This window comes from Homarus americanus, unplaced genomic scaffold, assembly GCF_018991925.1.
Source record: "Homarus americanus isolate GMGI-L3 unplaced genomic scaffold, GMGI_Hamer_2.0 scaffold24694, whole genome shotgun sequence".
Classification (NCBI taxonomy): domain Eukaryota; kingdom Metazoa; phylum Arthropoda; class Malacostraca; order Decapoda; family Nephropidae; genus Homarus; species Homarus americanus.
Genome location: NW_024732780.1, coordinates 8,489,835 through 8,502,005, shown reverse-complemented (window position 1 = coordinate 8,502,005; position 12,171 = coordinate 8,489,835). Strand labels below are relative to the sequence as shown.

Below are 12,171 nucleotides of genomic sequence, written 5' to 3'. Positions count from 1 at the left end.
GGACTTGCCAGTTAACAAGACTGCAAAGACTGAACCACAGTCCAAGGACTTGCCAGTTAACAAGACTGCAAAGACTGAACCACAGTCCAAGGACTTGCCAGTTAACAAGACTGCAAAGACTGAACCACAGTCCAAGGACTTGCAGTTAACAAGACTGCAAAGACTGAACCACAGTCCAAGGACTTGGCAGTTAACAAGACTGCAAAGACTGAACCACAGTCCAAGGACTTGGCAGTTAACAAGACTGCAAAGACTGAACCACAGTCCAAGGACTTGCCAGTTAACAAGACTGCAAAGACTGAACCACAGTCCAATGACTTGCCAGTTAACAAGACTGCAAAGACTGAACCACAGTTCAAGGACTTGCCAGTTAACAAGACTGCAAAGACTGAACCACAGTCCAAGGACTTGCCAGTTAACAAGACTGCAAAGACTGAACCACAGTCCAAGGACTTGCCAGTTAACAAGACTGCAAAGACTGAACCACAGTCCAAGGACTTGCCAGTTAACAAGACCTCAAAGACTGAACCACAGTCCAAGGACTTGCCAGTTAACAAGACCTCAAAGACTGAACCACAGTTCAAGGACTTGCCAGTTAACAAGACCTCAAAGACTGAACCACAGTCCAAGGACTTGCCAGTTAACAAGACCACAAAGACTGAACCACAGCCCAAGGACTTGCCAGTTAACAAGACCTCAAAGACTGAACCACAGTTCAAGGACTTGCCAGTTAACAAGACCTCAAAGACTGAACCACAGTCCAAGGACTTGCCAGTTAACAAGACTTCAAAGACTGAACCACAGTTCAAGGACTTGCTAGTTAACAAGACCTCAAAGACTGAACCACAGTCCAAGGACTTGCCAGTTAACAAGACCTCAAAGATTGAACCACAGTTCAAGGACTTGCCAGTTAACAAGACTTCAAAGACTGAACCACAGTTCAAGGACTTGCCAGTTAACAAGACCACAAAGACTGAACCACAGTTCAAGGACTTGCCAGTTAACAAGACCACAAAGACTGAACCACAGTCCAAGGACTTGCCAGTTAACAAGACCTCAAAGACTGAACCACAGTTCAAGGACTTGCCAGTTAACAAGACCACAAAGACTGAACCACAGTCCAAGGACTTGCCAGTTAACAAGACCTTAAAGACTGAACCACAGCCCAAAGACTTGCCAGTTAACAAGACCCCAAAGACTGAACCACAGCCCAAAGACTTGGTTAATAAGACCACAAAGACTGAACCACAGCCCGAGGACTTGCCAGTTAACAAGACCTCAAAGACTGAACCACAGCCCAAGGACTTGGCAGTTAACAAGACCTCAAAGACTGAACCACAGCCCATGGACTTGTCAGTTAACAAGACCTTAAATACTGAACCACAGCCCAAGGACTTGGCAGTTAACAGGACCTCAAAGATTGAACCACAGCCCAGGGACTTGCCAGTTAACAAGACCTTAAAGACTGAACCACAACTCAGGGACTTGGTAGTTAACAAGACCTCAAAGACTGAACCACAGCCCAAGGAGTTGCCGTTTAACGAGATTTCAAAGAGTGAACCACATGCCAATGGCTTGCCAGTTAACACAAACTCAAACAAAGATTCCATATTCCGAGAACTACAAATTAACTCAAGTTTAAAGAAAGTAGAGCTGCCATCAGAAGTCCACGTAACTAAAACTGTTTCCTTTAAGGAAGAGGAAGAACCTGTACCTGTGGGTGGTAATTCAAATAAGAATCTATCACCGATATTTGGGTCAAGTAAAGCAATTCTCAAGAGGGGTAACAGACCAATTGTGGATGCACATGTAAAAGAATCCCTCGACACAAACTTGTCTCCAGGTAAACACCACAAAAATGAACCATCGACTTTAAATGGAACAAATTTGGCGTCCCATAAGGTGGGCGATGAGCACCTGTCGGGTAATAATGAAAAGAGAACGGATTCTTCAGAGGAGAAATTGCCAGGTGAACCTGATGAAGAGACGCTAAGAACAGATGACAGTCGAACTGATAAGAGAGAAGTCCATAAGATGGAAATAAAAGAAGAATTGGAAACAAACGGCTCACACACAGAAGAACTGCAGACACTGCAACCTAAATCGAAAGAAAACAGAATGGAAGTTTCAAAAAGAAGAGAACTAATGATGGAAGTTACAAAGATAAAAGAAATAGAGACTGAAGAACACACAATAAAAGAACCAAAGATGTTAGAAAGGAAGATGGAGGAACGAAGCAAACAACTATTAAAGATGATAGAAGAGACAGGAGAATTAAAGGGAAAAGAATCAGAGGCAGTTGAACCTCAGACGAAGGAAGTGAAGACAGTTGAACCTCAGACGAAGGAAGTGAAGACAGTTGAACCTCAGACGAAGGAAGTGAAGACAGTTGAACCTCAGACGAAGGAAGTGAAGACAGTTGATCCTCAGACGGTTGAACCTCAGACGAAGGAAATGAAGACAGTTGAACCTCAGACGAAGGGGAGGAAGATAGTTGAACCTCAGACGAAGGAAGTGAAGACAGTTGAACCTCAGACGAAGGAAGTGAAGACAGTTGAACCTCAGACGAAGGAAGTGAAGACAGTTGAACCTCAGACGAAGGAAGTGAAGACAGTGAAGACAGTTGAACCTCAGACGAAGGAAGTGAAGACAGTGAAGATAGTGAACCTCAGACGAAGGAAGTGAAGACAGTGAAGACAGTTGAACCTCAGACGAAGAAGTGAAGTGAACCTCAGACAAGGAAGTGAAGACAGTTGAACCTCAGACGAAGGAAGTGAAGACAGTTGAACCTCAGACGAAGGAAGTGAAGACAGTTGAACCTCAGACGAAGGAAGTGAAGACAGTTGAACCTCAGACGAAGGAAGTGAAGACAGTTGAACCTCAGACGAAGGAAGTGAAGACAGTTGAACCTCAGACGAAGGAAGTGAAGACAGTTGAACCTCAGACGAAGGAAGTGAAGACAGTTGAACCTCAGACGAAGGAAGTGAAGACAGTTGAACCTCAGACGAAGAAGTGAAGACAGTTGAACCCCAGATTGAAGAAGTGAAGACAGTTGAACCCCAGATTGAAGAAGTGAAGACAGTTGAACCTCAGGCTAAAGAAGTGAAGATAGTTGAACCTCAGACTAAAGTGAAGATAGTTGAACCTCAGACTAAAGTGAAGATAGTTGAACCCCAGACTAAAGTGAAGATAGTTGAACCCCCAGACCTAAAAAGTGGAAGATAGTTGGAACTCAGACTGAAGTGAAGACAGTTGAACCTCAGGCTAAAGAAGTGAAGACAGTTGAACCCCAGATTGAAGAAGTGAAGACAGTTGAACCTCAGGCTAAAGAAGTGAAGACAGTTGAACCCCAGACTAAAGAAGTGAAGATAGTTGAACCCCAGACTAAAGAAGTGAAGATAGTTGAACCCCAGACTAAAGAAGTGAAGATAGTTGAACCCCAGACTAAAGAAGTGAAGATAGTTGAACCCCAGATTGAAGAAGTGAAGACAGTTGAACCTCAGGCTAAAGAAGTGAAGACAGTTGAACCTCAGGCTAAAGAAGTGAAGACAGTTGAACCCCAGACTAAAGAAGTGAAGACAGTTGAACCTCAGACTAAGGAAGTGAAGAAAGTTGAACCTCAGATGAAGGAAATTAAGACAGTTGAACCTCAGATGAAGGAAGTGAAGACAGTTGAACCCCAGACTAAAGAAGTGAAGACAATTGAACCTCAGACTAAAAAGCTGAAGACTGTTGAACCCCAGACTGAAGAACTGAAGACAGTTGAACCTCATACTGAAGTAAAGACAGTTGAACCTCAGGCTAAAGGAGTGAAGACTGTTGAACCTCAGACTAAAGGAGTGAAGACAGTTCAACCTCAGACTAAAAAGCTGAAGACTGTTGAACCCCAGACTGAAGAACTGAAGACAGTTGAACCCCAGACTAAAGGAGTGAAGACAGTTGAACCTCAGACTAAAGGAGTGAAGACAGTTGAACCTCAGACTAAAAAACTGAAGACTGTTGAACCCCAGACTGAAGAACTGAAGACAGTTGAACCTCAGGCTAAAGGAGTGAAGACAGTTGAACCCCAGACTAAAGGAGTGAAGACAGTTGAACCCCAGACTAAAGAAGTGAAGATAGTTGAACCCCAGACTAAAGAAGTGAAGATAGTTGAACCCCAGATTGAAGAAGTGAAGACAGTTGAACCTCAGGCTAAAGAAGTGAAGATAGTTGAACCCCAGACTAAAGAAGTGAAGATAGTTGAACCCCAGATTGAAGTGAAGACAGTTGAACCTCAGACTAAAGAAGTGAAGACAGTTGAACCTCAGATGAAGGAAATTAAGACAGTTGAACCTCAGATGAAGGAAGTGAAGACAGTTGAACCCCAGACTAAAGGTGAAGACAGTTGAACCCCAGACTAAAGTGAAGACAGTTGATAAAGAGGAAGACAGAAACTTAAAGACTGAAGAAGAAGACCCCCAGACTCCTCAGATGAAGGAAATTAAGACAGTTGAAGTTGAACCTCAGATGAAGGAAGTGAAGACAGTTGAACCCCAGACTAAAGGAGTGAAGACAGTTGAACCCCAGACTAAAGGAGTGAAGACAGTTGAACCCCAGACTAAAGGAGTGAAGACAGTTGAACCCCAGACTAAAGAAGTGAAGACAGTTGAACCCCAGACTAAAGGAGTGAAGACAGTTGAACCTCATACTGAAGAAGTAAAGATAGTTGAACCCCAGACTGAAGGAGTGAAGACAGTTGAACCCCAGACTGAAGGAGTGAAGACAGTTGAACCCCAGACTAAAGGAGTGAAGACAGTTGAACCCCAGACTGAAGAAGTAAAGACAGTTGAACCCCAGACTGAAGGAGTGAAGACAGTTGAACCTCAGACAGTTGAACCCCAAACTATAGAAGTAAAGACAGTTGAACCCCAGACTGAAGGAATGAAGACAGTTGAACCTCAGACATTTGAACCCCACACAAAAGAGGAAGATTCCACAGTGCCTGAAATACTAGATCAAGACTCAGTAAAACACAAGACCGTTAATAAAATCACTGGGGAAGGAAAGGGAGAAGAGAGACAGATAGAGGAATTAAAGAAAATGAAAGATAAAGACAATAAGGAATTAAAGAGAGGATATGCAAAGACAGAACACAAGGAAGAGGTGGGAATGAAAGAAAGTGAAAATAAGAGATATAATGAAGAAGAAAGGAAAAAAGACACCATAGTGGAATTTAATCTTGAGGTTGAAGAGAACAAGACAATAGGTGACTTTATTATTAAATTAGACTCAAAGGCGAAGAAAATAAACACAGAAGAATTAATGTCAACAGGAGGACAGGTTGTTGAACAAAAATCCGATCAAATGAAAAAAGAAAAAGAACTGGAAATGGACAAAACAATGAAGGCAGAACCAGAACCACAAACAACTATGATAGATGATGATCCGAAACAAGGTCTTCAAGTGATGGTGGACAACACAGACATACAGCTACAAGAAACAAAAACATGTGAAACAAATACACAAATGCTAAATATTGACCAACCACAAGTAGATGAACTAGAGACAAGTATACCCTATGGAGAAGTCAAAACAGAAGAGGTACTAAGACATGAGTACTCCCTTAGTGGCACACCAGATCAATGCAAGGAACCCCCAATAATGACTGAGATTCACAATGGTGGTATTATTCCTCCTGCATCGCCTTCCTCAGCAGGACATATGGGACTTGAGGCTCCATTGCCCAAGGTTACTTCAATGAAGGGCCTTCTTAAAGGAAATCTAATACAAGAGAAGGCCTTAAGGATGGAAGATCACCAATGGCAGCGTTCTTCTCAGGGTACACCAGGACAGAGGGAACCTTTATGGGAGGAACAGGTAGGTCATTCAGAATCAAGTCCAATTCCTCCCTCATTAGGGAGATCTAAGGTTAAGTGAATATTATTATAATGCTGATTGTAATAATAATAATGTTAACAATAGGGATAATTATGATAACAATTGTTAATGTCCACTGTAAAAATTATGATGTTGATAATAATAAAGTTAACAATGATCATGTTAATATTGAAATTAATAGCGATGATAATAATGTTGATACTAATTATAATACCTTTACTGTACTGTACTAATAACAATAATATCTTTAGTAGTAATGGTGATAATTTTGATGTACTGTACTGCTATTCAACCATCTACAGTATATACTATTACAGACAAACAGAAAAATTTAACCTGATCATCATCACCAACAGGCATCACAAATTGGCATAGTCAGGGAGTACCAGGACCCTGTGACAGACCACTCGCAGGCCATCCACAGGTTGACGACTGAACTAGCGCGACTCACGGAACGGTTCGGCCGCACTCAACAAGAGACACCCAGTGCCACGGTGAGTCCTGGTACTGTTGGTGGAGCTAATTAAAGTGGTTGGCTAAACTGCATGTGTGAATAGGGGTTGGAACGTGGAAATAATTACCTTTTGTGAATGAATGCACTTGCAGGTATGGGCACTCCCTGTAAATCAGATCACATTTTCCCATAGACTACCTTTATAAAAGTTGAGATATGTGCCTCTAAAAAAAAAATAAAAAAATCCTTAAACTTACAAAAATTCTATAAAATGAGATTTTGTGAACTACACAGTGTGGAGAACACAAGTTACTGAGAAATAGCACCACTGATTGTGAGTCTGTGAGGCCCAGCCAAGACATATGGTTTTAATTTCATAGTGATGTACCAACCAATAGTAAGTCGACAGCAGTGTATGTATTTAGAGATGGTTTACTAGCCCAGGATTTGATAGTTGAAGATTTTTCATCTGAAGAAGAAATACTAAACTTATCCATCTAATATTTTTTTGTTTCCTTTGACATGAAATCAAACTCTGGGATGCTGAACACATCAGTCTTCCCATGGTTATATTATCTGGAGTCGTGTCTTGCCACTGCTTCACGTAGCGATCCTATGAGCCATGATAACTAAAACATTACATTTTCTTTATAATACTATTTTTTGCTTACTTAACCACTCTTAATTCAGTACAGAAATGTATCTTAATGACTCTAATATTCCAGGTGTTGACGCCCTCTGGTCTACCTAACCTGGACAACACCTGCTACATCAACTCCATCATCCAGTGTCTCTTTAACATCAACATCCTGAGGGACTACTTCACACAGGACACATACAGGTGTGTTAACTCTACTCTCATACACTCTGGGGCAATGATGATGCTGCTATGGATGATGTTCATTTCTTTCTCTCAAACCTGGAAGATTGGTCTGAGCTGTGATAATGGGAAAATAATGTTTGCACGAATTTTAGGGGGTAGATGATGTATGTTAAATGATGCCAGCTCTAACAGATTTTATGTTGAATGTTCTAATAGAGTTGACTGATTGTGAAATGGCTCAGTGGCTCTCATGTATTCCCTCAAGGTTTTCATAATCACTACCTTTGTATCCACTGATGTTGTGTTATAGAGCAGTTAACATTGTTTTCTTATTTCTATTTAATGTCATCTTTTATTATTTGTTCAGCAAAATGATTATTATGGGTATTTTTGCAGCATTTTCCTTACATTTACACAGATGTAAGTAAACTTATTTATAATTTATCAGTCAATATGTGACAGATTTATATAAGACTGGCTTAGTGATTCTGAAGGGCAAGTTGGGTAAATATATCTAAGTCGGGGGAGACCACTCCTGTATATTGAAAGATAAAATTATGTTGTATTGCCATATTGATACTGTATACATATTACCCAGTTGTGAACCTTGTGTCCCACTTCTCGTATAACAGGAGGGACCTCAATGAAAAGAGTGAACACCAGGGGGAAGTAGCTGAATCCTTTGCTCAAGTCATGGTGGCTCTTGGGTCCTGCCATAAACTCAACCTTAACCTGAAAGTGAAGCTCAAACAGTTGAAGGTTGGTAATGCATTATATCTTTCCTTATTAAGTAAAGTATTATATATACGATTAATAAGAATATTGACTAAAATAAAGACACAGTAACTCGTAACTTTTGTCATATGTTAATGCCTCAACAACAGCCACAGGAGAGAAACATCACAGTTCAAAATATTGCGTTACATTAATAGGTCCTTCCCATATGCTATAAATATCTCTTAATGTGTTGATCAGTTTTCGGAAATGACTTTTCACTTGAATCAATTCCTCCTTGTGTAAAATATACTACCTAAAAATATATTTTACTTGATCATCGTATACTCAACGGACAGTGGAAACTTTATCCCATCTTTAAGAAATGGCGTTACAGTATATTGGTAATCTAGTATTTATGATGTCTTTAATTTCTTGTCTCTCAATACAATCACTCAATTATTTTTAGCCGAACCAAAGTCACTACTGTAGTAAGACAAACCTTCAAACCCTTGACATCTTGACTGACCTCTTTCACCCTTTCTCCCACAGCAGGTGATGGAGAAGTATGACCACAGGGACTTGGTCAGAGGTCAGGACCAACAGGGAGAAGACACTTATCACCTACTGTGTTCCTTGCTGCTGAGGCTTCACATAGACCTTGTCCCGGTGAGTGTTTTGTGTGTGTCTGGTTCTTGGTGTCTTATGTCTGTCTGTGTCTAGTTCTTGATGTCTTATGTCTCTATGTCTGTCTGTAGTTCTTGATGTCTCATGTCTGTCTCTCTGTGGTACTTAATGTCTCATGTCTGCATTTTGTCTTCTATATTATTATTATCAATATTTTTTACAATAAATATGTTAATGAGTGGAAATATTACTACTACTACTGCTGCTACTAATAATAATAACAACTCTGAATTTAAATAACAATAATATGCTAAGAAAACAGTATTATTAATGATGATGACAACAACAATCACCTTTACTACAAAAAAAATACACTAATACTACTAATACTAAACACTTCACTACTTGTATCTTCATCATCATCATTAACATTACTATCATAAAAAACTACCATCATCACCACATCATTATTCTCGTCCTGTCTCACACCAGAGGACCAAAGCCCGACGGATCTTCGCCCAACACGACATCACCACGACCACCACCCATTACCATAGGTTCTCGTCCATCGTGTCTCATCTGTTCCGCGGGGTACACGAGACTCGGGTAACGTGTGGGTGGTACAACGTCGTCGTCTCCCGCAGTAGGGAACCCTTCTTCACCCTCTCCCTCGCCTCCACTGTGCAGAAGGCAGAGTCCTGGACGCTGGAGGTAAGGGCATGTGACAAGTTCTAATAGATTGAGATCAAGGCACTGCTGTTACTATGTATATGACTAAGTTGAGTTCAAATTAAGTCATAGCTGTGTTAAGATGCTCTCTAGTATGTGTATATAACCTTGTGAAGTACGGTAGTTGGTTAATAGAACTCTACTAATAACTAGGATAAGGCACGTTAATTAGTTGTCAGGTGTGTTGATATTCGTGTTAGGTTAAGAGGCTAACACCAGGATACTGTTACCTTGTGTACCATTACTATTCCTGGACCTTGTCTGAACTGTCTAGGTTCTGAAGTAATGTAAGTGTGTGTGTGTGTGTGTGTGTAAAACTTTCACTACATTAGACTTGCTGTACTTTTTACTGATGTTTATACTTACACTGAAATTTCTAGTCAAACTCACTAATTCTGTATTCCTGGATTCTCAAAGATTCTTACGTTAGTTATCACTCTTATATCCATATATGAGGAGGGGTGACACTTTAAGATTGGAAGATTTTTTATGTAGCTTTGAGGTAGTTTTGGGTAATAAGTTTTTATTCAGTTCTCAGTAAAGTGATGAATTGTAATTGGAAATCTTCAGTAGGTTAGGACAAAGAGGAATGGGTGGGATTAACACTTTGACAGAACAAGGATTATGTATGTATTCTAAAAACAGCCGGAGAACATTTAGAGTGGAGGGCTGTGATCGCCAACCCTCTGATATAAGGGGCAGTACTCTGATTAATTGATTGATACCTGTACACACACACACACACACACACTACAAGTAATCTGTCTTACCACATCCCTGCAGGACCTGTTGAAGCAGCACCACCAGCCACGGGACATACAGTGGTTGTGTACAGCTTGTGGAGTGACCCATAAGTGTACTAGTGTCACCACCTTCGTCACTCTACCACCAGTACTTGTAGTCTACCTGGGCAGGTGAGACACTCCTTTGTAACTACGTACGAGTGTATCATTTGGGATTAGATTAGATTTATTTATGGCAGTTTCAAATTAAAATCATGACAAAAATACATTTGTTTAAAGTCTCCACACACTTAACACACAACAGAATAAGTGTCTTAATAATCAGCCAATTATTATCTTGGAAGGTGTGTGTGGGAAGTTACTGCTTCTTTGAAATAAAGCAAGACTTCAAGTGGACTAAATTAACTCATTTCTGCCAAGTAGCTTCCATAAACGTTAGGGTCGGTAGTGGAATGGGTGAGCAACAGGTGATAGTGGTTGTTCAAGTATACTGTACAGTACAGAGCATGGTGGTGTATCCCACGCCAGGTGCAGTGCCCAGTTGAAGGAGAGGACCCGAGTGATGTATCCTGCAGAAGGTCTCAGTCTCCAGGAGGTGACAACGCCAAGCTGTCTCAGGTGAACATCATGTCTGTCTTACCCCTATATCTGTCTGTTTGGTTTCAGGTGAATATTATGTCTGTCTTACCTGTAATATGTCTGTCTCTCTGTGTCTTTGGTTTCAGGTGAACATCATGTCAGTCTTACCTTTATATCTGTCTTTCCGTATGACTGTTTATCTTCTATACCTTCTCATCGTGGTATCTCTGTATGACCTTGTATATATCAGTCTGTCTGTTAATTCATCAGTCAGTCTATCTGTCTCTCTGTCTAATCAACTCTTATCAATCTGTCCATATATCCTGTCTACGTGCCTAGTTCATAACACCGGAATAATTACTTTACAAATATACGGACAAAAATAATCACCCACTCGGACGTAATTCTCTATCATTGCTGGAGTTACAAATGTTATGTGGGTAAGACTATTGAGTTTTATTTATATCACTATTAAACTTAAGACTCCAACATTAAAAACTGTATGTATATATTTTACACTAGATAGGTCTAATCATTCACATAAGCCTTTTAAATACAATTGTTTTGTTTTTTTGCCAGATAGGAATAACTGATTATTTTGTATTGGTGTAACTGATGAAAATGAGTTTGTATCACGATGACTGATAGTTTTTAGGTATATTTTATTTTATTTATCTCCTGTGACTTCGAGATTGAAACACTACCATTATTGTACTGTATTTGTAGTCTGTGCTTAATACCTGTACTTGTAGTCAGTAGTCTATAGCTGTAGTATGTTCTTGTCTGTACTTGTAGGCAATACTTGTTTATACTCATAGTCTGTAGCTGTAGCCTGCAACTGTAGTCCATAGCTGTAGTCAATACCTTGCTCTTGCTTCTGAGAGTTAACTGTGAATGTCTCGTGAGTTTCAATGTGTCTAATTTTCCGTCTTATTTCAGTCACGGAGATTATAGTTTGAAGGGTGTGTGTGGTGGTGAAGACCAGGGTATACATAAGTCTTACTACCACCGTCACAACACCGCCTTCTGTTCTGACGACCCATGGACGACGTGTGAGGATGAGAGTGCCATTCAGGAGATGAACCTGAACACCATCCTACAAGTCACACACGCCAGCATCCTATTCTACGTTGCTGAAAATTAATTATATTCCCCCAACATAAAATGAAATATAGGGTTGTATAGGAATATACAGTGTGTTTCAGAATGTTTCCGGATGATTATAGAGTGCCTTGATCGGGACTGCTTGATAAATATTAATTATTCAGACATTGAACCTAACCTAACCAAAACCACCATAGAATCGCCGGGTTAATTTAGCGTGGGTTAGGTTCGTGTCATCTGCTTTTTATTTTCCAGTAGACACAAATCACTGATCATTACCTAAACAAAACGACTCTGAATCGACTGGTTTGTTTAGGTTAAGTTAAAAGTTTGTGTCGCCTGCTTTAAAGAATAGATAAATCGATAAATAAATGATTTTGGGGTCATTTTTGTGGCTCTGCCTGAGGGTGACCTCTTGCTGTAAACTCGAATCATGTCTGCATAAATAAAAAAAAAAAAAAAAGGGACGTTTTCTTTTTGGTGATATTTCATTTTGTTCAGGATTCATTACTAGCTGTACA

At 40.2% G+C, this 12,171-nt stretch overlaps 1 protein-coding gene across 1 annotated transcript; it reads left to right on the top strand.

Annotated features, from left to right (window-relative positions):
* The first annotated feature begins 125 nt into the window (after window positions 1–125).
* On the top strand, window positions 126–12,117 carry LOC121869058 (titin-like). Its single transcript, XM_042370166.1, has 13 exons — window positions 126–2,419; window positions 2,495–2,604; window positions 3,013–3,183; window positions 3,240–4,256; window positions 4,513–5,856; window positions 6,234–6,371; window positions 7,057–7,172; window positions 7,787–7,913; window positions 8,421–8,537; window positions 8,988–9,206; window positions 10,008–10,138; window positions 10,496–10,585; window positions 11,486–12,117. The coding sequence occupies exons 1-13, from the start codon at window positions 1,345–1,347 to the stop codon at window positions 11,688–11,690; spliced, it is 4,860 nt and encodes a 1,619-aa protein (XP_042226100.1). The 5' UTR covers window positions 126–1,344; the 3' UTR covers window positions 11,691–12,117.
* The last annotated feature ends 54 nt before the right edge of the window (window positions 12,118–12,171 follow it).

Coding starts and splice junctions, on each gene's coding strand:
- LOC121869058 (XM_042370166.1), top strand. CDS start 1,345: ATGGACTTGTCAGTTAACAAGACCTTAAATACTGAACCACAGCCCAAG. Junction 2,420..2,494: donor GACGAAGGAAGTGAAGACAG/TTGATCCTCAGA, acceptor GGAGGAAGATAG/TTGAACCTCAGACGAAGGAA. Junction 2,605..3,012: donor TTGAACCTCAGACGAAGGAA/GTGAAGACAGTG, acceptor TCAGACGAAGAA/GTGAAGACAGTTGAACCCCA.